Source organism: Aphelocoma coerulescens, unplaced genomic scaffold, assembly GCF_041296385.1.
Source record: "Aphelocoma coerulescens isolate FSJ_1873_10779 unplaced genomic scaffold, UR_Acoe_1.0 HiC_scaffold_118, whole genome shotgun sequence".
Classification (NCBI taxonomy): Eukaryota; Metazoa; Chordata; class Aves; order Passeriformes; family Corvidae; genus Aphelocoma; species Aphelocoma coerulescens.
The window spans coordinates 486,388-508,049 of NW_027183476.1; the positions used below are offsets into that span (position 1 = coordinate 486,388).

The following is a 21,662-nucleotide window of genomic DNA, read 5'->3' on the forward strand; positions in this document are numbered from 1 at the left end:
AACATGAGCCTCATCATCATCATCATCATCATGAGCGTCATCACCGGCATCGGCATCGTCATCGCCATGAGCATCATCGTCAACATCGTTATGAGCAGCATCGCCATCATCATCATCATCATCTACCATCGCCAGCACCACCGTCATCATCATCATCATCTGCCATCACCAGCACCACCATCATCATCATCATCACCATTGCCGTGAGCAGCACCAGCATCATCAACATGAGCCTCATCATCATCATCATCATCATCATCATCATCATGAGCGCCATCACCAGCATCATCATCATCGTTACTGTGAGCCTCATCATTATCATCATCATCATCATCATCATGAGCGTCATCACCGGCATCGTCGTCATCATCACCGTGAGCATCATCGTCAACATCGTTATGAGCAGCATCGCCATCATCATCATCATCATCTACCATCGCCAGCACCACCGTCATCATCATCATCATCATCATCATCATCTACCATCGCCAGCACCACCATCATCATCATTGTCGTCATCTACCATCGCCAACGTTATCACCATCATCATCATCACCATCATCATCATGACCATCACCATCATCACCATCATCATCTCTATCAGCGCTACCAGTTTGGGTTGATCTGGGCCCTCCCCATCACCGCCGTCACCCCTCACCTCCCACCACCACCAGTTTGGGACCGGTTCTGGTGGGGTGGGGGGTGGCAGGACCCTCTCCGACCCGGGGGTCCCCGGTGTCCCCTCCCCCCCTCTCCCAGCCCAAGCCGACGCGGGGCCGGATGCGGATCCACTCCCTGGAGAACGTGGACAAGGCCCTGCAGTTCCTCAAGGAGCAACGCGTCCACCTGGAGAACGTCGGCTCCCACGACATCGTGGATGGCAACCACCGCCTGACCCTCGGCCTCATCTGGACCATCATCCTCCGCTTCCAGGTGCCACCAGGGTCCCGTCCGTGTCCCGTCCCCCACCCTCTTTGTCCCCTCCGGCCACCCCTGGGTGTCCCCTGACCGTCCTCCCCCAGATCCAGGTGATCAAAATCAAGACCGAGGACAACCGGGAGACGCGCTCGGCCAAGGACGCGCTGCTGCTCTGGTGCCAGATGAAGACGGCCGGGTGAGGACCAGAGGTGGTGGTGTGGACCTCCCAGAAGGTCTGGTGACCCCTGCTGACCTCCCCGTGTCCCTCACAGCTACCCCGAGGTCAACATCCAGAACTTCACCACCAGCTGGAGGGACGGCCTGGCCTTCAACGCCCTCATCCACAGGCACCGGTCAGTGCCAGGGGGGGTGGACACTGGGGAGGACCTCCTGGATGTCGGGGTCACCTCTGAGGGTTCGGTGGGGGTCAAGGTGACAGTGTCCCTCCCCACCCCACCCCATCCAGGCCGGATCTCATCGACTTCCACAAGTTGACCAAGTCCAACGCCACCTACAACCTCCAGCAGGCCTTCAACACGGCCGAGCAGCACCTGGGGCTCAGCAAACTGCTGGACCCCGAAGGTACGGACGGGGTCCATCTGTCCATCCGTCCATCATCTGTCCATCATCCGTCCATCATCTGTCCATCATCCGTCCGGTCACAGGGCCTGGGGCATCTCCACCCATCCGGTTTTCCACCTCCAAGCGCTTTTTTGGGAGTCAGGGTTTTTTTGGGAAGGGTCAAGGTTGAGGGATCGGCCGCAGCGTTGGTGGGACCGTCCCTGGTGGTCCTGGGGGGGGGGGTTTGCGGGGGTGGCCTGACCCTCTGCCCCCCCCCAGATGTCAACATGGAGGACCCCGATGAGAAGTCCATCATCACCTACGTGGTGTCCTTCTACCACTACTTCTCCAAGATGAAGGCGCTGGCGGTGGAGGGGAAGCGCATCGGGAAGGTGGGGCTTGACCACCGTCCTGGGGGTCTCCATCCTTTGCTCCATGAGGTGTCCATCCCTCTGTCCAGCCCTTGGTCCATCTCCATCCCTTTGTCCCTCCCATTGTCCATCCCCATCTCCATGGATGTTGTGTCCATCCCTTGGTCCATCCCTTTGTCCATCCCTCTGTTCATCCCATTGTCCATCCCCATCTCCATGGATGTTGTGTCCACATCTCGGTCCAGCCCTTTGTCCATCCCTTGGTCCATCCCATTGTCCATCCCCATCTCCATGGATGTTGTGTCCATCCCTTTGTCCATCCCTTTCTCCATGCCATTGTCCATCCCCATATCCATGGATGTTGTGTCCATCCCTCCATCCATCCCTTGGTCCATCCCTTTGTCCATCCCCATCTCCATGGATGTGCTGTCCACCCTTTGGTCCATCCCATTGTCCATCCCCATCTCCATGGATGTCGTGTCCATCCCTTTGTCCATCCCTTTGTCCCTCCCATTGTCCATCCCCATCTCCATGGATGTTGTGTCCATCCCTCCATCCATCCCATTGTCCATCCCCATCTCCATGGATGTTGTGTCCACCCCTTGGTCCATCCCTCCGTCCATCCCTCTGTCCATCCCCATCTCCATGGATGTCGTGTCCATCCCATTGTCCATCCCTTTGTCCATCCCATTGTCCATCCCTGTGTCCATCCCCATCTCCATGGATGTTTTGTCCATCCCTCGGTCCATCCCTTTGTCCACCCATTGTCCATCCCCATCTCCATGGATGTTGTGTCCACACCTCAGTCCATCCCTTTGTCTGTCCCTCTGTCCATCCCATTGTCCATCCCCATCTCCATGGATGTTGTGTCCATCCCTCCATCCATCCCTTGGTCCATCCCTTTGTCCACCCATTGTCCATCCCCATCTTCATGGATGTGCTGTCCACCCCTCGGTCCATCCCATTGTCCATCCCATTGTCCATCCCCATCTCCATGGATGTCGTGTCCATCCCTCCGTCCATCCCATTGTCCATCCCCAACTCCATGGATGTCCCATCCATTACTCCATCCATGTCCATCTCTTTGTCCGTCCCTTGGTCCACCCCTCGGTCCATCCCTCCGTCCATCCCTTTGTCCATCCCCATCTCCATGGATGTTGTGTCCACCCCTCCATCCATCCCTTTGTCCATCCCCATCTCCATCCCTCGGTCCATCCCTCTGTCCATCCCATTGTCCACCCCCATCTCCATGGATGTCCCATCCATTACTCCATCCATGTCCCATCCCTTTGTCCATCCCTCGGTCCATCCCTCCATCCATCCCCATCTCCATGGATGTCGTGTCCATCCCATTGTCCATCCCTCCGTCCATCCCATTGTCCATCCCCATCTCCACGGATGTTGTGTCCATCCCTCTGTCCATCCCTTTGTCCGTCCCTCTGTCCATCCCATTGTCCACCCCCATCTCCATGGATGTCCCATCCATTACTCCATCCATGTCCCATCCCTTTGTCCATCTCTTGGTCCACCCCTTTGTCCATTCCATTGTCCACCCCCATCTCCATGGATGTCGTGTCCATCCCATTGTCCATCCCATTGTCCATCCCCATCTCCATGGATGTGGTGTCCACCCCTCCGTCCATCCCTTTGTCCATCCCCATCTCCATCCCTCGGTCCACCCCTCTGTCCATCCCATTGTCCACCCCCATCTCCATGGATGTCCCATCCATTACTCCATCCATGTCCCATCCCTTTGTCCATCCCTCGGTCCATCCCTCCATCCATCCCCATCTCCATGGATGTCGTGTCCACCCCTCGGTCCATCCCATTGTCCATCCCATTGTCCATCCCCATCTCCATGGATGTCGTGTCCATCCCATTGTCCATCCCTCCGTCCATCCCATTGTCCATCCCCATCTCCACGGATGTTGTGTCCATCCCTCTGTCCATCCCTTTGTCCGTCCCTCTGTCCATCCCATTGTCCACCCCCATCTCCATGGATGTCCCATCCATTACTCCATCCATGTCCCATCCCTTTGTCCATCTCTTGGTCCACCCCTTTGTCCATTCCATTGTCCACCCCCATCTCCATGGATGTCGTGTCCATCCCATTGTCCATCCCATTGTCCATCCCCATCTCCATGGATGTGGTGTCCACCCCTCCGTCCATCCCTTTGTCCATCCCCATCTCCATCCCTTGGTCCATCCCTCTGTCCATCCCATTGTCCACCCCCATCTCCATGGATGTCCCATCCATTACTCCATCCATGTCCCATCCCTTTGTCCATCCCTCGGTCCATCCCTCCATCCATCCCCATCTCCATGGATGTCGTGTCCACCCCTCGGTCCATCCCATTGTCCATCCCCATCTCCATGGATGTCGTGTCCATCCCATTGTCCATCCCTCCGTCCATCCCATTGTCCACCCCTATCTCCATGGATGTCCCATCCATCGCTCCATCTATGTCCCACCCCTTTGTCCATCCCCACCTCCATGGCCATCCCACCCCTCCTCCCTGGCCACCAGCCAGGCCACGACCACCCAAGTCCTCAGCCTGGCTGGACCCTGGTGACCCCTCCAGCCCCATGTGACTCTCAGAGGGCTCCTGTAGGACCTCCCCAGGCCCTCCAACCCCACCCCAAAATCCCACCAGGTCCTCTTGGGGGGCTCCTGTAGGACCTCCCCAGGCCCTCCAAGCCCACCCCAAAATCCCACCAGGTCCTCTTGGGAGCGGCTCCTGTAGGACCTCCCCAGGCCCTCCAACCCCACCCCAAAATCCCACCAGGTCCTCTTGGGAGCGGCTCCTGTAGGACCTCCCAAGGCCCTCCAAGCCCACCCCAAAATCCCACCAGGTCCTCTTGGGGGGGCTCCTGTAGGACCTCCCCAGGCCCTCCAAGCCCACCCCAAAATCCCACCAGGTCCTCTTGGTGGGGCTCCTGTAGGATCTCCCCAGGCCCTCCAAGCCCACCCCAAAATCCCACCAGGTCCTCTTGGGAGCGGCTCCTGTAGGACCTCCCCAGGCCCTCCAAGCCCACCCCAAAATCCCACCAGGTCCTCTTGGTGGGGCTCCTGTAGGACCTCCCCAGGCCCTCCAAGCCCACCCCAAAATCCCACCAGGTCCTCTTGGTGGGGCTCCTGTAGGACCTCCCCAGGCCCTCCAACACCACCCCAAAATCCCACCAGGTCCTCTTGGGGGGGCTCCTGTAGGACCTCCCCAGGCCCTCCAAGCCCACCCCAAAATCCCACCAGGTCCTCTTGGGAGCGGCTCCTGTAGGACCTCCCCAGGCCCTCCAAGCCCACCCCAAAATCCCACCAGGTCCTCTTGGGAGCGGCTCCTGTAGGACCTCCCCAGGCCCTCCAACCCCACCCCAAAATCCCACCAGGTCCTCTTGGGAGCGGCTCCTGTAGGACCTCCCAAGGCCCTCCAAGCCCACCCCAAAATCCCACCAGGTCCTCTTGGGGGGGCTCCTGTAGGACCTCCCCAGGCCCTCCAAGCCCACCCCAAAATCCCACCAGGTCCTCTTGGTGGGGCTCCTGTAGGATCTCCCCAGGCCCTCCAAGCCCACCCCAAAATCCCACCAGGTCCTGGACCAGGTGATGGAGATCGCGGCCATCACGGCGCGCTACGAGGCGCTGGCGGCCGAGCTGCTGGCCTGGATCCACCACACCATCACCATCATCACCAACCAGAAGTTCGCCAACTCCCTGACGGGCGTCCAGCAGCAGCTCCAGGCCTTCACCGCCTTCTGCACCCTGGAGAAACCCGTCAAGTGAGGAGGACCTCCTGGGCTGGGGTGGGCTGGGACCTCACCCTGGTGGTGGTGGTGGTGGTCATGGGGAGGTCCCAGTTCAGCCTGAACTGGTGGTGGTGGGACCTGAGGGGTGGTGGTGATGTCCCAGATTGTGGTGGTGGTGGGGAGGTCCCAGCTCATGGTGGTGGTGGTGGTGATGGGGAGGTCCCAGCTCATGGTGGTGGTGGTGGTGATGGAGAGGTCCCAGCTCATGGTGGTGGTGGTCATGGGGAGGTCCCAGTTCAGCCTGAACTGGTGGTGGTGGGACCTGAGGGGTGGTGGTGATGTCCCAGATCGTGGTGGTGGTGGGGATGTCCCAGCTCGTGGTGATGGTCATGGAGAGGTCCCAGCTCATGGTGGTGGTGGTGGGACCTGGGGGGTGGTGGGGAGGTCCCAGCTCATGGTGGTGGTGGTGGTGATGGGGAGGTCCCAGCCCATGGTGGTGGTGGTGGGACCTGGGGGGTGGTGGGGAGGTCCCAGCTCATGGTGGTGGTCATGGGGAGGTCCCAGTTCAGCCCGAACTGGCAATGGGACATCAGGGTGTTGATGATGGTGGTGAGGTCCCAGCTCATCGTGGTGGTGATGGGCAGGTCCCAGTTGAGCCCAAACTGGTCATGGATGATACCTGGAGGGTGGTGATGTCCCAACTCATTGTGGTGGTGGTGTTGAGGAGGTCCCCGTTGAGCCCAAACTGGTTTCAGTGGGACCTGGGGGACAATGGTGACATCCCAGTTCGTGGAGGTGGTGACAGGGGACCTCCCCACCGGTGCCACCCCACAGGTTCCAGGAGAAGGGGAACCTCGAGGTGCTGCTCTTCACCATCCAGAGCAAACTCCGGGCCACCAACCGCAAGCTCTACGTGCCCAGCGAGGGCAAGAGCATCTCCGACATCAACAAGGTGAGGACGTGGCCATGGAATCCCACCACCCCTGGGGACACCCCGGTGGGGTCGGGGACACCAGTGACGAGCCCGTGTCCCCACCCACCAGGCCTGGACCTGCCTGGAGAAGGCGGAGCACGAGCGGGAGGTGGCCTTGAGGAACGAGCTGATCCGGCAGGAGAAGCTGGAGCTGCTGGCCCAACGCTTCGACCACAAGGCCATCATGAGGGAGACGTGGCTCAACGAGAACCAGCGCCTCGTCTCGCAGGTGGGGTGGGGTGGGCTGGGCTGGGAGGGTCGTAGGGGACCTTCAGCGTGGGGTGGGACAATCCCTGGGTGGGGTGGGGGTGAGGAGCACGGTGTTGGGTGGTGGGACCTCATCGGTGGTGGTGGGATCTCATGGGGTTCCTTGTTGACCGTGGATGGAGTGGTGGGACCTCCTTGACCAGGGAAGGGAGGGTTGGACCTCATTGGGGTCCTTGTTGACCATGAAGGGCTGGTGGGACCTCCTTGACCAGGGAAGGGGTGGAGGGATCTCCTTGACCAGGGGAGGGGTGGTTGGACCTCATTGGGATTCTCCTTGACCAGGGATGGAGTGGTGGGGCCTCCTTGACCAGGGAAGGGGTGGTGGGACCTCATTGGGCTCCTCCTTGACCAGGGAAGGGGTGGAGGGACCTCATTGGGCTTCTCCTTGACCAGGGAAGGGGTGGAGGGACCTCATTGGGCTCCTCCTTGACCAGCGATGGAGTGGTGGGACCTCCTTGACCAGGGAAGGGGGTGGTTGGACATCATTGACCAGGGAAGGATGGTGAGACCTCATTGAGGTCTTCACTGAGGACCAGAGAGGAATAGTTGGACCTCCTTGACCTCCTCCTTGACCGGTGAGGACCCCACCTCACCCTGCGCCACCTCCCACCCCTTCAGGACAACTTCGGCTACGACCTGCCGGCGGTGGAGGCGGCCATGAAGAAACACGAGGCCATCGAGGCCGACATCTCCTCGTACCAGGAGCGCATCCAGGTGGTGGTGGAGCTGGCCCTGGAGATGGAGTCCGAGGGCTACTACGACACGCGACGCATCGGCGCCCAGAAGGACAACATCCTGCGCCAGTGGGCGCTGCTGACCGAGCTGGTCCGCGCCCGCCGCGCCCGCCTTGAGCAGAACCTGGCTCTCCAGAAGATCTTCCAGGAGATGGTCTACATGATCGACTGGATGGAGGAGATGCAGGTAGAGACGGAGGAGATTCGGGGCGTGGCGGCAAAATTTGGGCGGCGTCGGATGAGGCGGTGTCGTTCTTCTCCAGGTTCTTCTGGTCTCCAAGGATTTGGGGAAGCATCTGCTGGAGGTTGAGGACCTCCTGCAGAAGCACGGGCTGCTGGAGGCCGACATCTCTGCCCAGACCGAGCGCGTCCAGGCCCTCAACGCCGCCGCGCTGAAGTTCTCGGAGCTGGAGGGTAACGGGGGCCACCGGGGTGGGTGACGGGGAGAGGGAGATGCTTGGCCTTGGGAAGGGTCAACCGAGGTCTTGGTGGGCCATGGAAGGGTCAACCCAAGGTCTTGGTGGAGAAGGGTCAGCTCAAGGTCTTGGTGGGCCATGGAAAAAAGGTCAACCAAGGTCTTGGAGAAGGCTCAAACCAAGGTCTTGGTGGGCCATGGAAGGGTCAACCAAAGTCTTGGTGAAGGCTCAACCCAAGGTCTTGGTGGGCCATGGAAGGGTCAACCAAAGTCTTGGTGAAGGCTCAACCCAAGGTCTTGGTGGGCCATGGAAGAAAGGTCAACTCAAGGTCTTGGTGGAGAAGGGTCATCCCAAGGTCTTGGTGGGCCATGGAAGAGTCAACCCAAGGTCTTGGTGGAGTTGGGTCAGCCCAAGGTCTTGGTGGAGAAGGGTCATCCCAACACTTTGGTGGGCCATGGAAGAAAGGTCATCCCAAGGTCTTGGTGGGCCATGGAAGGGTCAACCCAAGGTCTTGGTGGAGTTGGGTCAGCCCAAGGTATTGGTGGAGAAGGGTCAGCCCAAGGCCTTGGTGGGCCATGGAAGAAAGGTCAACCAAGATCTTGGTGGGCCATGGAAGGGTCAACCCAAGGTCTTGGTGGAGAAGGGTCATCCCAACACTTTGGTGGGCCATGGAAGAAAGGTCAACTCAAGGTCTTGGTGGGCCATGGAAGGGTCAACCAAGGTCTTGGTGAAGGCTCAACTCAAGGTCTTGGTGGACCATGGAAAGTTTGACCCAAGGTTTTGGTGGATTATAGAAAGGTCAACCCAAGGTTGTGGTGGGCCATAGAAAGGTTGGCCCAAGGTCACGGTGAACCTTAGAAGGCTCAACCCAAGGTCTTGGTGAGCCATGGAAGGGTCAATCCAAAATCTTGATAGACCATGGAAAAAGGCTCAACCCAAGGTCTTGGTGGGCCATGGAAGGGTCAATCCAAAATCTTGATAGACCATGGAAAAAGGATCAACCCAAGGTCTTGGTGGGCCATGGAAGGGTCAACCCAAGCTCCTGGTGGGCCACCTCCAAGAATCCCCACTGAACCAATGAGCTTGAAAAAGCCCTCTGAGATCTTCGTGTCCAACCTAGGACCGGACCCCTCCCTGTCCCCCCGAGTGCCACGTCCGCTCCTTCCTTGGACACCCCTGGGGCCGGTGGCCCCACCACTCCCTGGACACCCCGTCCCGACATCTGAAACTCCTTCTCTCGGTCCAGGCTACCAACCCTGCGACCCCCAGATCATCTGCAACCGCGTCAACCACGTCCAGACGTGCCTGGAGGAGCTGGAGGAGCTGGCGGCCAAGAGGCGGAAGGAGCTGGAGGATTCCCGCCAGCTCTGGACCTTCTTCCAGGAGATGGAGGAAGCCGAGGCTTGGATCCGCGAGAAGGAGAAGATCTTGGCCGCCAAGACCTGCGGCCGCGACCTCAGCAGCGTCATGACCTTGACCAACAAACACAAGACCATGTTGGGCGAGCTGGGCAACCGCCGGGCGCTGCTGCACCAAACCATGAAGAAAGGCGAGAAGATCTTGGCCAAGAAGTCCTTCAGCTCCGTGGGCATCCAGGAGAAGATGCGGGAAGTCTGCCTGCGGTGGAAGAAGCTGGAGGAGGTCACGGGGCTTCACCAGCAGCGCCTGGAGGACGCCCTCAACTTCTTCCAGTTCAGCGCCGAGACGGACGACCTGGTGGCCTGGCTGCAGGACATGTACCGCATCGTGTCCAGCGACGACTTCGGCCACGACGATTACTCCACCCAAGCCCTCCTCCGCAAGCACCGCGCGGTGGTGGAGGAGGTGGAGAAGCACCGGGCGTCCGTCTTGTCCCTCCGGAAGCAGTTGGCTCTCCTGGCGCCCGACCACCGGCAAGGGGTGGACGTCCAGATCCGCGTGGTGGAGGTGGAGCAGCTCTACGGGGAGGTGGCCGAGGTGGCCGTGCTGAGGACGCAGTGGCTGCAGGACGCGCTGGCCGTCTACAGGATGTTCAGCGAGGTCCACGCCTGCGAGGTGTGGGTGGATGAGAAGGAGCAGTGGCTGGAGAAGATGGAGGTGCCCGAGGAGCTCGATGAGGTCGAGGTGGTCCAGCATAGGTGGGTGGGGGATGGGGTGGGATGGGACAGGGCTGGACCTTGGGGTCCATGGTGCCGTGATGGAGCTGCCCGTGTCCATCTGCTCAGGTTCGAGAGCCTGGACCAGGAGATGAACAGCGTCATGGGGCGGATCCTGGACGTCAACCAGGTGGTGCAGCAGCTGGTGGACGGAGGCCACCCCAGCTCGGATGAGGTCCGGTCCTGCCAGGACCATCTCAACAGCCGGTATGGGTGTGGGGGGGAACCCGAGGTGGACCTTGACCTTCTTGAGGTCTCCTTGGTGGGGGGTGGCTTGGAGATCCCCAACCTTGTGGTTGTCCAGTGGTGGGATGTCCCCATGGGTTCCACCTCTCCAGGACAATGAGCCAAGCCCATCCTGGAGGTCCCAAGGTGGACCTTGACCTTCTTGGGGTCTCCTTGGTGGGGGTGGCTTGGAGATCTCCAACCTTGTGTTTGTCCAGTGGTGGGATGTCCCCATGGGTTCCAGCTCTCCAGGACAATGAGCCAAGCCCATCCTGGGGGTCCCAAGGCGGACCTTGACCTTTTTGGGGTCTCCTTGGTGGGGGGAACCAGCTGTGGGGTGGCTTGGAGACCTCCAACCTGTGGGATGTCCCCATGGGTTCCAGCTCTCCAGGACAATGAGCCAAGCCCATCCTGGGGGTCCCAAGGTGGACCTTGACCTTCTTGGGGTCTCCTTGGTGGTGGTGGCTTGGAGATCTCCAACCTTGTGTTTGTCCAGTGGTGGGATGTCCCCATGGGTTCCAGCTCTCTGGGACAATGAGCCAAGCCCATCCTGGAGGTCCCAAGGTGGACCTTGACCTTTCTGGGGTCTCCTTGGTGGGGGGAACCAGATGTGGGGTGGCTTGGAGACCCCTAACCTGTGGGATGTCCCCATGGGTTCCAGCTCTCCAGGACACTGAGCCAAGCCCATCCTGGGGGTCCCAAGGTGGACCTTGACCTTCTTGAGGTCTCCTTGGTGGGGGGTGGCTTGGAGATCTCCAACCTTGTGTTTGTCCAGTGGTGGGATGTCCCCATGGGTTCCACCTCTCCAAGACAATGAGCCAAGCCCATCCTGGTGGTCCAAGGTGGACTTTGACCTTCTTGGGGCCTCCTGGATCAGATGAACTTTGTTTGGGGCTGCCTGGAGACCCCCAACTTGTGGTTCTCCCCTGGTGGGACATCCCCATGGAGTCCAGGTCTCCAGGCCAACATTCCCAGCCCATCCCAAGGCTTGGTGCTGATCCTGGTGGGCCCCATCCCAGCTCGGGGCAGGTCTCACCCTTCTCCTGTCCCCGTCCCCAGCTGGAACCGGGTGGTGGAGCTGGTGGAGAACAAGAAGGGCCAGCTCAGCTCCGTGCTGAAGATCCAGAACTTCCTCCTGGAGTGCAGCGAGATGAAGGCGCAGGTGCGGGAGAAGAGAAAAGCCATCGAGGCCACCCAGTCCGGTGGCAGCGACCTGGGCGGGGTCCTGGCCCTGCAGCGCCGCCTGTCCACCATGGAGGCCGCCCTGGTGGTCCTGGAGCCGCGGCTGGTGGAGCTCCAGCAGGAGGGAGAGGCTTTGGCCGCCGCCCACCCCGGCCGCGCCCTGGAGATCCTGCTGCCCTTCGAGGAGATCAGCGAGGAGTGGGACAACCTCAAGAGGGCCCTCCAAGGGTGTGAGGACACCTTGACCATCGCCGGACGCCTCCAGCAGTTCATCCAGGACCTGGACAACTTCTTGGGGTGGTTGGTGAAGACCCAAGCGGCCGTGGGCTCCGAGGAGGTCCCCGACAGCTTGGCCGAGGCCGAGAGGCTGCTGAACGTCCACGTGGCCCTCAAGGAGGAGATCAACGGCTACGAGGAGGACTACGCCAAGATCCAGGCGGCCAGCGAGCTGCTGGCCGTGGAGGAGATGGAGGTGCCCTACCTGTCCCTCCAGCAGTGGCTGCAGAAGCTGGACGCGGGCTGGGGGAAGCTCCTGCAGAGCTGGGAGATGAGGAGGGAGGTCCTGGTGCAGTCCCACGTCTTCCACCTCTTCCTCCGGGATGTCCAGCAGTGCCAGAACAGCCTCTATAACCAGGTCAGGGAGGAGGCAGTGGGTGGTGGGAATGGGTGGGAGAAGGTCTGGAGTGATGGAGATGATGGGTGGGAGAAGGTCCTGGGTGATGAAGTTGGGTGGGAGAAGATCTGGGATGATGGAGATGATGGATGGGTGATGGGGATGATGGGTGGGAGAAGGTCTGGAGTGATGGAGATGATGGATGGGTGATGGAGATGATGGGTGGGAGAAGGTCCTGGTTGATGAGGTTGGGTGGGAGAAGATCTTGGATGATGGAGATGATGGATGGGTGATGGGGATGATGGGTGGGAGAAGGTCTTGGGTGATGGGTTTGGGTGGGAGAAGGTCCTGGGTGGTGAGGTTGGGTGGGAGAAGGTCTGGAGTGATGGAGATGATGGGTGGGTGAAGGTCCTGGTTGATGAGGTTAGGTGGGAGAAGATCTTGGATGATGGAGATGATGGATGGGTGATGGAGATGATGGGTGGGAGAAGGTCCTGGTTGGATGGAGATGATGGATGGGTGATGGGTTTGGGTGGGAGAAGATCTTGGATGATGGAGATGATGGATGGGTGATGGAGATGATGGATGGGAGAAGATCTTGGATGATGGAGATGATGGATGGGTGATGGAGATGATGGATGGGAGAAGATCTTGGATGATGGAGATGATGGATGGTTGATGGGGATGATGGGTGGAAGAAGGTCCTGGTTGATAGAGATGAGTGGAAGCAGATCTTAGGTGGTGGCAATGGTTTGTAGAAGGTCTTGGGCGATGGATTTGGCTGGGAGCAGCTCCTGGTGGATCTCCCGTGGCGTTGGGGTGACCACACCAAGGACAGCGTAGGGGTCACCACCCCCACCAACCCCCCCCCCCCCGCAGGAGACCACCCTGGCCCACGCCGAGCTGCCGGACACGGTGGAAGGGGTGACCAAGGCGCTGAAGAAGCACAAGGACTTCACCACCACCCTGGAGTTGAACCTGCAGAAGGTCCAGCTGGTCCTTCAGGCCGGCGAGAGCCTCCGGCGCCAGCGCAACCTCCACAGCGACCGCGTGGCCGAGGCCATGGAGGCGCTCCGGGCCAAGTAGGTGCCCACCACGGAGATGCCCGACCTGCCAGGACCCCAAAGCACCACCCAGGAGCCACCAAACACCACCCAGGACCCCAAAACACCACCCAGGATCCTCCATCCTGACCCAGGACCCCAAAACACCACCCAGGACCCCAAAACACCACCCAGGAACCCCCATCCTGACCCAGAACCCACCACCAGCACCCAGGAGGCACCAGCAGCTCCCGGGACCCCAAAACACCACTCAGGACCCCAAAACACCACCCAGGACCCCAAAGCAGCACCCAGGACCCTCCGTCCTGACCCAGGACCCCAAAACACCACCCAGGATCCTCCATCCTGACCGAGGACCCCAAAACACCACCCAGGACCCCAAAACACCACCCAGGACCCTCCATCCTGACCCAGAACCCACCACCAGCACCCAGGAGGCACCAGCAGCTCCCGGGACCCCAAAACACCGCTCAGGACCCCAAAACACCACCCAGGACCCCAAAACACCACCCAGGACCCTCCATCCTCACCCAGGACCCCAAAACACCACCCAGGACCCCCATCCTCACCCAGGACCCCTCAACACCACCCCAGGACCCCCCATCCTGACCCAGGACCCCAAAACACCACCCAGGAACCCTCATCCTGACCCAGGACCCCAAAACACCACCCAGGACTCCTCAACATCACCCAGGAGCCCCCATCCTCACCCAGGACCCCAAAACACCACCCAGGACCCCCATCCTCACCCAGGACCCCTCAACACCAGCCCAGGACCCCCCATCCTGACCCAGAATCCCAAAACACCACCCCAGGACCCCCCATCCTGACCCAGGACCCCAAAACACCACCCAGGACCCTCCATCCTCACCCAGGACCCCAAAACACCACCCAGAACCCCAAAACACCACCCAGGAACCCTCACCCTGACCCAGGACCCCAAAACACCACCCAGGACTCCTCAACATCACCCAGGAGCCCCCATCTCCACCCAGAACCCACCAGCAGCATCCGAGACCCCACATCTCCACCCATCACCCCCCCAACAGCACCCAGGACCCCAAAGCACCACCCAGGACCCCCATCCTGACCCAGGACCCCAAAACACCACCCAGGACCCCCATCCTCACCCAGGACCCCAAAACACCACCCAGGACCCCCATCCTCACCCAGGACCCCAAAACAGCACCCAGGACCCCAAAACACCGCCTGGGACCCCAAAACACCACCCAGGACCCCCCAAAATAGCCCAGGACCCCCCATCTCCACCCAGAACCCACCAGCAGCATCCGAGACCCCACATCTCCACCCATCACCCCCCCAACAGCACCCAGGACCCTCCACCCTGACCCAGAACCCCAAAACACCACTCAGGACCCCAAAACACCACCCAGGACCCCCCATCCTGACCCAGGACCCCAAAACATCACTCAGGAGCCCAAAACACCTCCCGGGACCCCCATCCTGACCCAGAATCCCAAAATGCCACCCAGGACCCTCCATCCTGACCCAGGACCCCAAAACACCACCCAGGACCCCAAAACACCACCCAGGACCCCCCATCCTGACCCAGGACCCCAAAACACCACCCAGGACCCCAAAACACCACCCAGGAACCCCCATCCTGACCCAGGACCCCAAAACACAACCCAGGACCCCAAAACACCACCCAGGAACCCCCATCCCGACCCAGGACCTCAAAACACCACCCAGGACCCCAAAACACCACCCCAGGACCCCAAAACACCACCCAGGACCCCAAAGCAGCACCCAGGAACCCCCATCCTGACCCAGGACCCCAAAACACCACCCCAGGACCCCAAAGCAGCACCCAGGATCCTCCATCCTGACCCAGGACCCCAAAACACCACCTGGGACCCCAAAACACCACCCAGGACCCCAAAACACCACCCAGAACCCCCCATCCTGACCCAGGACCTCAAAACAGCACCCAGGACCTCAAAACACCACCCAGGACCCCAAAACACCACCCAGAACCCCCCATCCTGACTCAGGACCCCAAAACACAACCCAGGACCCTCCATCCTGACCCAGGACCCCAAAACACCACCCCAGGACCCCAAAACACCACCCAGGACCCTCCATCCTGACCCAGGACCCCAAAACACCACCCAGGACCCCCCATCCTGACCCAGGACCCCAAAACACCACCCAGGACCCCAAAACACCACCCAGGAACCCCCATCCTGACCCAGGACCCCAAAACACAACCCAGGACCCCAAAACACCACCCAGGAACCCCCATCCCGACCCAGGACCTCAAAACACCACCCAGGACCCCAAAACACCACCCCAGGACCCCAAAACACCACCCAGGACCCTCCATCCTGACCCAGGACCCCAAAACACCACCCAGGACCCCAAAGCAGCACCCAGGAACCCCCATCCTGACCCAGGACCCCAAAACACCACCCCAGGACCCCAAAGCAGCACCCAGGATCCTCCATCCTGACCCAGGACCCCAAAACACCACCTGGGACCCCAAAACACCACCCAGGAACCCAAAACATCACCCAAGATCCTCCATCCTGACCCAGGACCCACCACCAGCACCCAGGACCCCAAAACACCACCCAGGACCCCAAAACACCACCCAGAACCCTCCATCCTGACTCAGGACCCCAAAACACCACCCAGGATCCTCCATCCTGACCCAGGACCCCAAAACACAACCCAGGACCCCAAAACACCACCCCGGACCCCCCCAGGAACGAGGACGGAGCTGGATCTGCTGGTGGATCCCAGATGGAACCTCGTGACTCAGTTTCCCTTTTGAGGGGAGGTTCAGGGGTCCATTAGGGGGCTCATTAGGAGGTCAGGAAGGAGTCATTAGGGGGTTCATTAGGGCTTAATGAAGGGTTCATTAGGGGGTTCATTAGGGGTTAATTAGGGGGTTCCCCTCCCCCCCCCACCCCACCCGCAGGAGCCAACGCAACCATCAGCTGGCCCAGGAGTGGACGCGGCGGCTCCAGGACCACCTCGAGCTCCAGAGGTTCCTCCAGGACTGCCGCGAGGTCAGACCCGGCCTCCCGACCCCTCCCCCCCCCCCCGAGACCCCCGGACCCTCCCCCCAAAAAACTCCAAGACACCCCCCCCCCCCCCAAAATTATCCATGGTGGGGGGCGAGCTCCAGGTTCTCCTGCAGGTGGGGGGTGGCCAGACCCCCTTGGTGTCACCTCAGGTGTCACCTCCAGGTCCGTGGTGGGGTCCACATCAGGTCACTGGTGGGTTTTGGGGTGGGGGACCCCCAAAATCCCCCCCAAAGTGGGACTGGGGGGTCCCATCAGCCCCACAGAGGCTCCTCAGCATCTCGGGGGGCTTCACCGGTGGTCAGGGTGGGACCTTCTGTGGTCCATCACGTGGAGTTGGGAGGTTGGTGAGACCCAAACGCGTCCCCCCATGGATTTGGGGTCGGGGTTGGGGGTCCCCAAGACCCTCGGGGGTCCCACCAGCCCCACAGAGGCTCCTCAGCATCTCAGGGGGCTTCACCGGTGGTCAGGGTGGGACCTTCTGTGGTCCATCCTCAGCAGCTGCAAGGTGGGGGGGAGACCCAGACGCGTCCCCCCATGGATTTGGGGTCGGGGTTGGGGGTCCCCAAGACCCTCGGGGGTCCCCAAGATGCTCCTCAGCATCTCAGGGGGCTTCACCGGTGGTCAGGATGGGACCTTCTGTGGTCCATCACGTGGAGATGGGAGGTTGGTGAGACCCAAACATGTCCCCCCATGGATTTGGGGTCGGGGTTGGGGGTCCCCAAGACCCTTTGGAGTCCCACCAGCCCCACAGAGGCTCCTCAGCATCTCAGGGGGCTTCAGTGGTGGTCGGGGTGGGACCTGCCTGGTCCATCCCAGGAGATCCGTGAGACCCAAACACGTCCCCCCATGGATTTGGGGTCGGGGTTGGGGGTCCCCAAAGTCCCCCCCCCCCCCGGGTGTCCCCGCCCTGCTCCTCAGTGCGGGGTGGGGGGGATTCCCAGGATTTTGGGGTTTTGAGGATTCCCAGGATTTTGGGGTGGGGGGGATTCCCAGGATTTTGGGGTTGGGGAGGATTCCCAGGATTTTGGGGCTGGGGAGGATTCCCAGGATTTTGGGGTGGGGGGGATTCCCAGGATTTTGAGGTTGGGGGGATTCCCAGGATTTTGGGGTGGGGGCGATTCCCAGGATTTTGGGGTGGGGGGGGATTCCCAGGATTTTGGGGTTGGGGAGGATTCCCAGGATTTTGGGGTGGGGGGGATTCTCAGGATTTTGGGGTGGGGGAGGATTCCCAGGATTTTGAGGTTTGGAGGATTCTCAGGATTTTGGGGTGGGGGGGATTCCCAGGATTTTGAGGTAGGGGGGGATTCTCAGGATTTTGAGGTTGGGGGGATTCCCAGGATTTGGGGGTGGGGGGGATTCCCAGGATTTTGGGGTTTGGAGGATTCCCAGGATTTTGGGGTGGGGGGGATTCCCAGGATTTTGGGGTTGGGGAGGATTCCCAGGATTTTGAGGTGGGGGAGGATTCTCAGGATTTTGGGGTTTGGAGGATTCCCAGGATTTTGGGGTGGGGGGGATTCCCAGGATTTGGGGGTGGGGGAGATTCTCAGGATTTTGGGGTTTGGAGGATTCCCAGGATTTTGGGGTGGGGGAGGATTCTCAGGATTTTGGGGTGGGGGAGATTCCCAGGATTTTGGGGTTTGGAGGATTCCCAGGATTTTGGGGTGGGGAGGATTCTCAGGATTTTGGGGTGGGGGAGATTCCCAGGATTTTGGGGTTTGGAGGATTCCCAGGATTTTGGGGTGGGGAGGATTCCCAGGATTTTGGGGTGGGGGAGGATTCTCAGGATTTTGGGGTGGGGAGGATTCCCAGGATTTTGGGGTTTGGAGGATTCCCAGGATTTTGGGGTGGGGGGGATTCCCAGGATTTTGGGGTTTGGAGGATTCCCAGGATTTTGGGATGGGGAGGATTCCCAGGATTTTGGGGTAGGGGAGGATTCCCAGGATTTTGGGGTTGGGGAGGATTCCCAGGATTTTGGGGCTGGGGAGGATTCTCAGGATTTTGGGGTTTGGAGGATTCCCAGAATTTTGGGGTTTGGAGGATTCCCAGGATTTTGGGGTAGGGGAGGATTCCCAGGATTTTGGGGTTGGGGAGGATTCCCAGGATTTTGGGGCTGGGGAGGATTCCCAGGATTTTGGGGTTTGGAGGATTCCCAGAATTTTGGGGTTTGGAGGATTCTCAGGATTTTGGGGTTGGGGAGGATTCCCAGGATTTTGAGGTGGGGGAGGATTCTCAGGATTTTGGGGTTTGGAGGATTCCCAGGATTTTGGGGTGGGGGGGATTCCCAGGATTTGGGGGTGGGGGAGATTCTCAGGATTTTGGGGTTTGGAGGATTCCCAGGATTTTGGGTTAGGGGAGGATTCCCAGGATTTTGGGGTGGGGGAGGATTCCCAGGATTTTGGGGCTGGGGGGGATTCCCAGGATTTTGAGGTTGGGGGGATTCCCAGGATTTTGGGGTGGGGGGATTCCCAGAATTTTGGGGTTTGGAGGATTCCCAGGATTTTGGGGTTGGGAGGATTCCCAGGATTTTGGGGTTTTGAGGATTCCCAGGATTTTGGGGTGGGGGTCCAGCCCCGTTCCGGGAGGTTTGGCCGGATCCCGGCGGAGCCTCCTCGGGGCTCATCCGGCGCTCGCGCTCCGCCCGGGATCTGCTGCATCACGGCCGAGCCTCCACCGTCCTCATCCTCATCCTTCCTCCTCCCGCAGCCTCCGGGCAGCCTCCGGCGCCTTCCTCTTCCTCCTTCTCCATCCTCATCCTCCTTCTCCATCGTCTTCATCCTCCTTTTCCGTCCTCATCCTCCTTTTCCCTCCTCATCCTCCTTCCTCCATCCTCATCCTCCTTTTCCATCCTCATCTTCCTTCCTCCATCCTCATCCTCCTTTTCCCTCCTCATCCTCCTTTTCCATCCTCATCCTCCTTCCTCCATCCTCATCCTCCTTTTCCATCCTCATCCTCCTTCCTCCATCCTCACCCCCCTCCATCCTCATCCTCCTTCCTCCATCCTCACCCCCCTCCATCCTCCCCCTCCTCCTCCTCCTCCTCCTCCATCACCCTCCCCCCCCCCCGACCCTTCCAACCCCAAATCCGCCGTTTTTTTTGGGAAAAAAAAAAAAAGGGGGGGGGGGAGGAAGAAGGAAGAAGAGGGGAGGAGGGGGCTCCTCTCGCCCTTTCCCTTCCTCTTTTTATTTTTGGGATTTTTTTTGGGGGGGGGGGAAAAGGGAAAAAAAAAATAAAACCCGGCGCGGTGGGGGTGGGGGGGGCTCCTCTTGCCCCTTTTTCCGCTTTTTTTTTTTGGGAAGAAGGAAGGGGGGGGGTGTGAAAACCCTGGATCGGGAAGGGGGTGCTGAGCCGCCCCTCCCCCCGCAGCTGGATGTCTGGATCCGCGACAAGGCGCTGATGGCGGGGGACCCCTCGAGGGACCCCCCCCCCGCGCCCCCCGAAACCCTGGCTGCAGCACCCCGCGTTCCTGGCGGAGCTGGCGCAGAACCGGGAATGGCTGGAGAGGATCGAGAAGGTTCGACGGGGGAAAAAAAAAAAAAAAAAAAAAAAAAAAAAAAAGGGGAGGGGGGGGGGGGAGGGGGGGAGGGGAGGGGGAGGGGGATTAAAAAATTAAAAAATTAAAAAAAAAAAAAAAAATCGTGGGGGGTGGTCGCGGGTGGGGGTTGGGGGATGGGCTTAGAGCTTAGGGGCTGGGGGGCGCTGTGGGGGAGGGGGGAGTGAAGGGGGGGGGGGTTGCGGGTTCTGTTTCCTTCTCCCCCTCCCCCTCCTCCCGTGCCCTCCCCTCCCCCACCCCCCCCCCCCAGTGCTGCAGCCCCTCCCCCCCTCCTCCTCCTCCTCCTCCCATCCCCCTCCCCCCCCGTGGTTGCGTCGTTCGCCGCTGCAGCCCCCCGGGGGTCCCCGGGGTCTCCCCCCCCCCCCCTTCCCCTCCCCCACCCCCTTCGTGTCCCCCCCATTTCGTGTCCCCCCCCCCCCCGGCGGTATCGCGATATTCCCCCCCGGACCCCCCCCCCCCACCCCCCCAAAACCCCCCCCCCCGGTTGTCCCCCAGCCCAGCTGCCCCCCCCCCCAGCCCTGCACCCCCTTTTTTGCACCCCCCCTTCCCCCCCCCAAGCCACCCCAAAGATCCCCCAACCCCCCCCCCCCCATATCCAGCATCTCCCCCCCCCCACACCCCAAATGCCCTCGTGGCGAATTTTGGGGCCCCCCCTTGACCCCAAAACCCCCCCCAGAGGAGAAGGAGCTGCACCAACATCTCCCCAAACCCCTCCTGATGAATTTTGGGGTCCCCCCTGGACCCCCAAACCCCCCCTTGACCCCAGAACCCCTATGAGAGGAGAAGGAGCTGCACCAACATCTCCCCAAACCCCCTCATGGCAAATTTGGGGTCCCCCCTGGACCCCCAAACCCCACCTTGACCCCATAACCCACCCCATGAGAGGAGAAGGAGCTGCACCAACATCTCCCAACCCCCTAGTGACAAATTTGGGGTCCCCCCTTGACCCCATCACCCACCTTGACCCCAAAACCCCCATGAGAGGAGAAGGAGCTGCACCAACATCTCCCCAACCCCCTTGAGATGAATTTTGGGTCCCCCCTGGATCCCAACCCCCCCCTTGACCCCAAAACCCCCCCAGAGGAGAAGGAGCTGCACCAACACCTCCCCAAACCCCCTCATGGCAAATTTGGGGTCCCCCCTTGACCCCCAAACCCCCCTTGACCCCATAACCCCCATGAGAGGAGGACCTGCACCAACATCTCCCCAACCCCCTCGTGACAAATTTGGGGTCCCCCCTGGACCCCCAAACCCCCTCTTGACCCCAAAACCCCCCCAGAGGAGAAGGAGCTGCACCAACATCTCCCCAACCCCCTCATGACAAATTTGGGGTCCCCCCTGGATCCCAAACCCCCCCTTGACCCCAAAACCCCCATGAGAGGAGAAGGAGCTGCACCAACACCTCCCCAACCCCCTCGTGGCAAATTTGGGGTCCCCCCTGGACCCCCAAACCCCACCTTGACCCCATAACCCACCCCATGAGAGGAGAAGGAGCTGCACCAACATCTCCCCAACCCCCTTGAGATGAATTTTGGGTCCCCCCTGGATCCCAACCCCCCCCTTGACCCCAAAACCCCCCCAGAGGAGAAGGAGCTGCACCAACACCTCCCCAACCCCCTCATGACAAATTTGGGGTCCCCCCTTGACCCCCAAACCCCCCTTGACCCCAAAACCCCCATGAGAGGAGAAGGAGCTGCACCAACATCTCCCCAACCCCCTCATGGCAAATTTGGGGTCCCCCCTGGACCCCCAAACCCCCTCTTGACCCCATAACCCACCCCAGAGGAGAAGGAGCTGCACCAACATCTCTCCAACCCCCTTGTGATGTATGTGGGGTCCCCCCTGGACCCCATCACCCACCT

The 21,662-nt window shown here is 60.6% G+C and overlaps 1 protein-coding gene across 1 annotated transcript in view; it reads left to right on the forward strand.

Annotated features, from left to right (window-relative positions):
- Positions 1-21,662, forward strand: part of SPTBN4 (spectrin beta, non-erythrocytic 4) — a 55,367-nt gene that overhangs the window by 4,412 nt on the left and 29,293 nt on the right. The window contains 17 exon segments of the mRNA XM_068998464.1: positions 760-933; positions 1,023-1,114; positions 1,191-1,271; positions 1,385-1,500; positions 1,759-1,871; positions 5,434-5,621; positions 6,423-6,540; positions 6,632-6,790; positions 7,447-7,749; positions 7,826-7,976; positions 9,225-10,095; positions 10,183-10,320; positions 11,398-12,154; positions 13,013-13,215; positions 16,142-16,232; positions 19,614-19,678; positions 19,680-19,761. Coding sequence (XP_068854565.1) covers positions 760-933; positions 1,023-1,114; positions 1,191-1,271; positions 1,385-1,500; positions 1,759-1,871; positions 5,434-5,621; positions 6,423-6,540; positions 6,632-6,790; positions 7,447-7,749; positions 7,826-7,976; positions 9,225-10,095; positions 10,183-10,320; positions 11,398-12,154; positions 13,013-13,215; positions 16,142-16,232; positions 19,614-19,678; positions 19,680-19,761 — 3,702 coding nt within the window.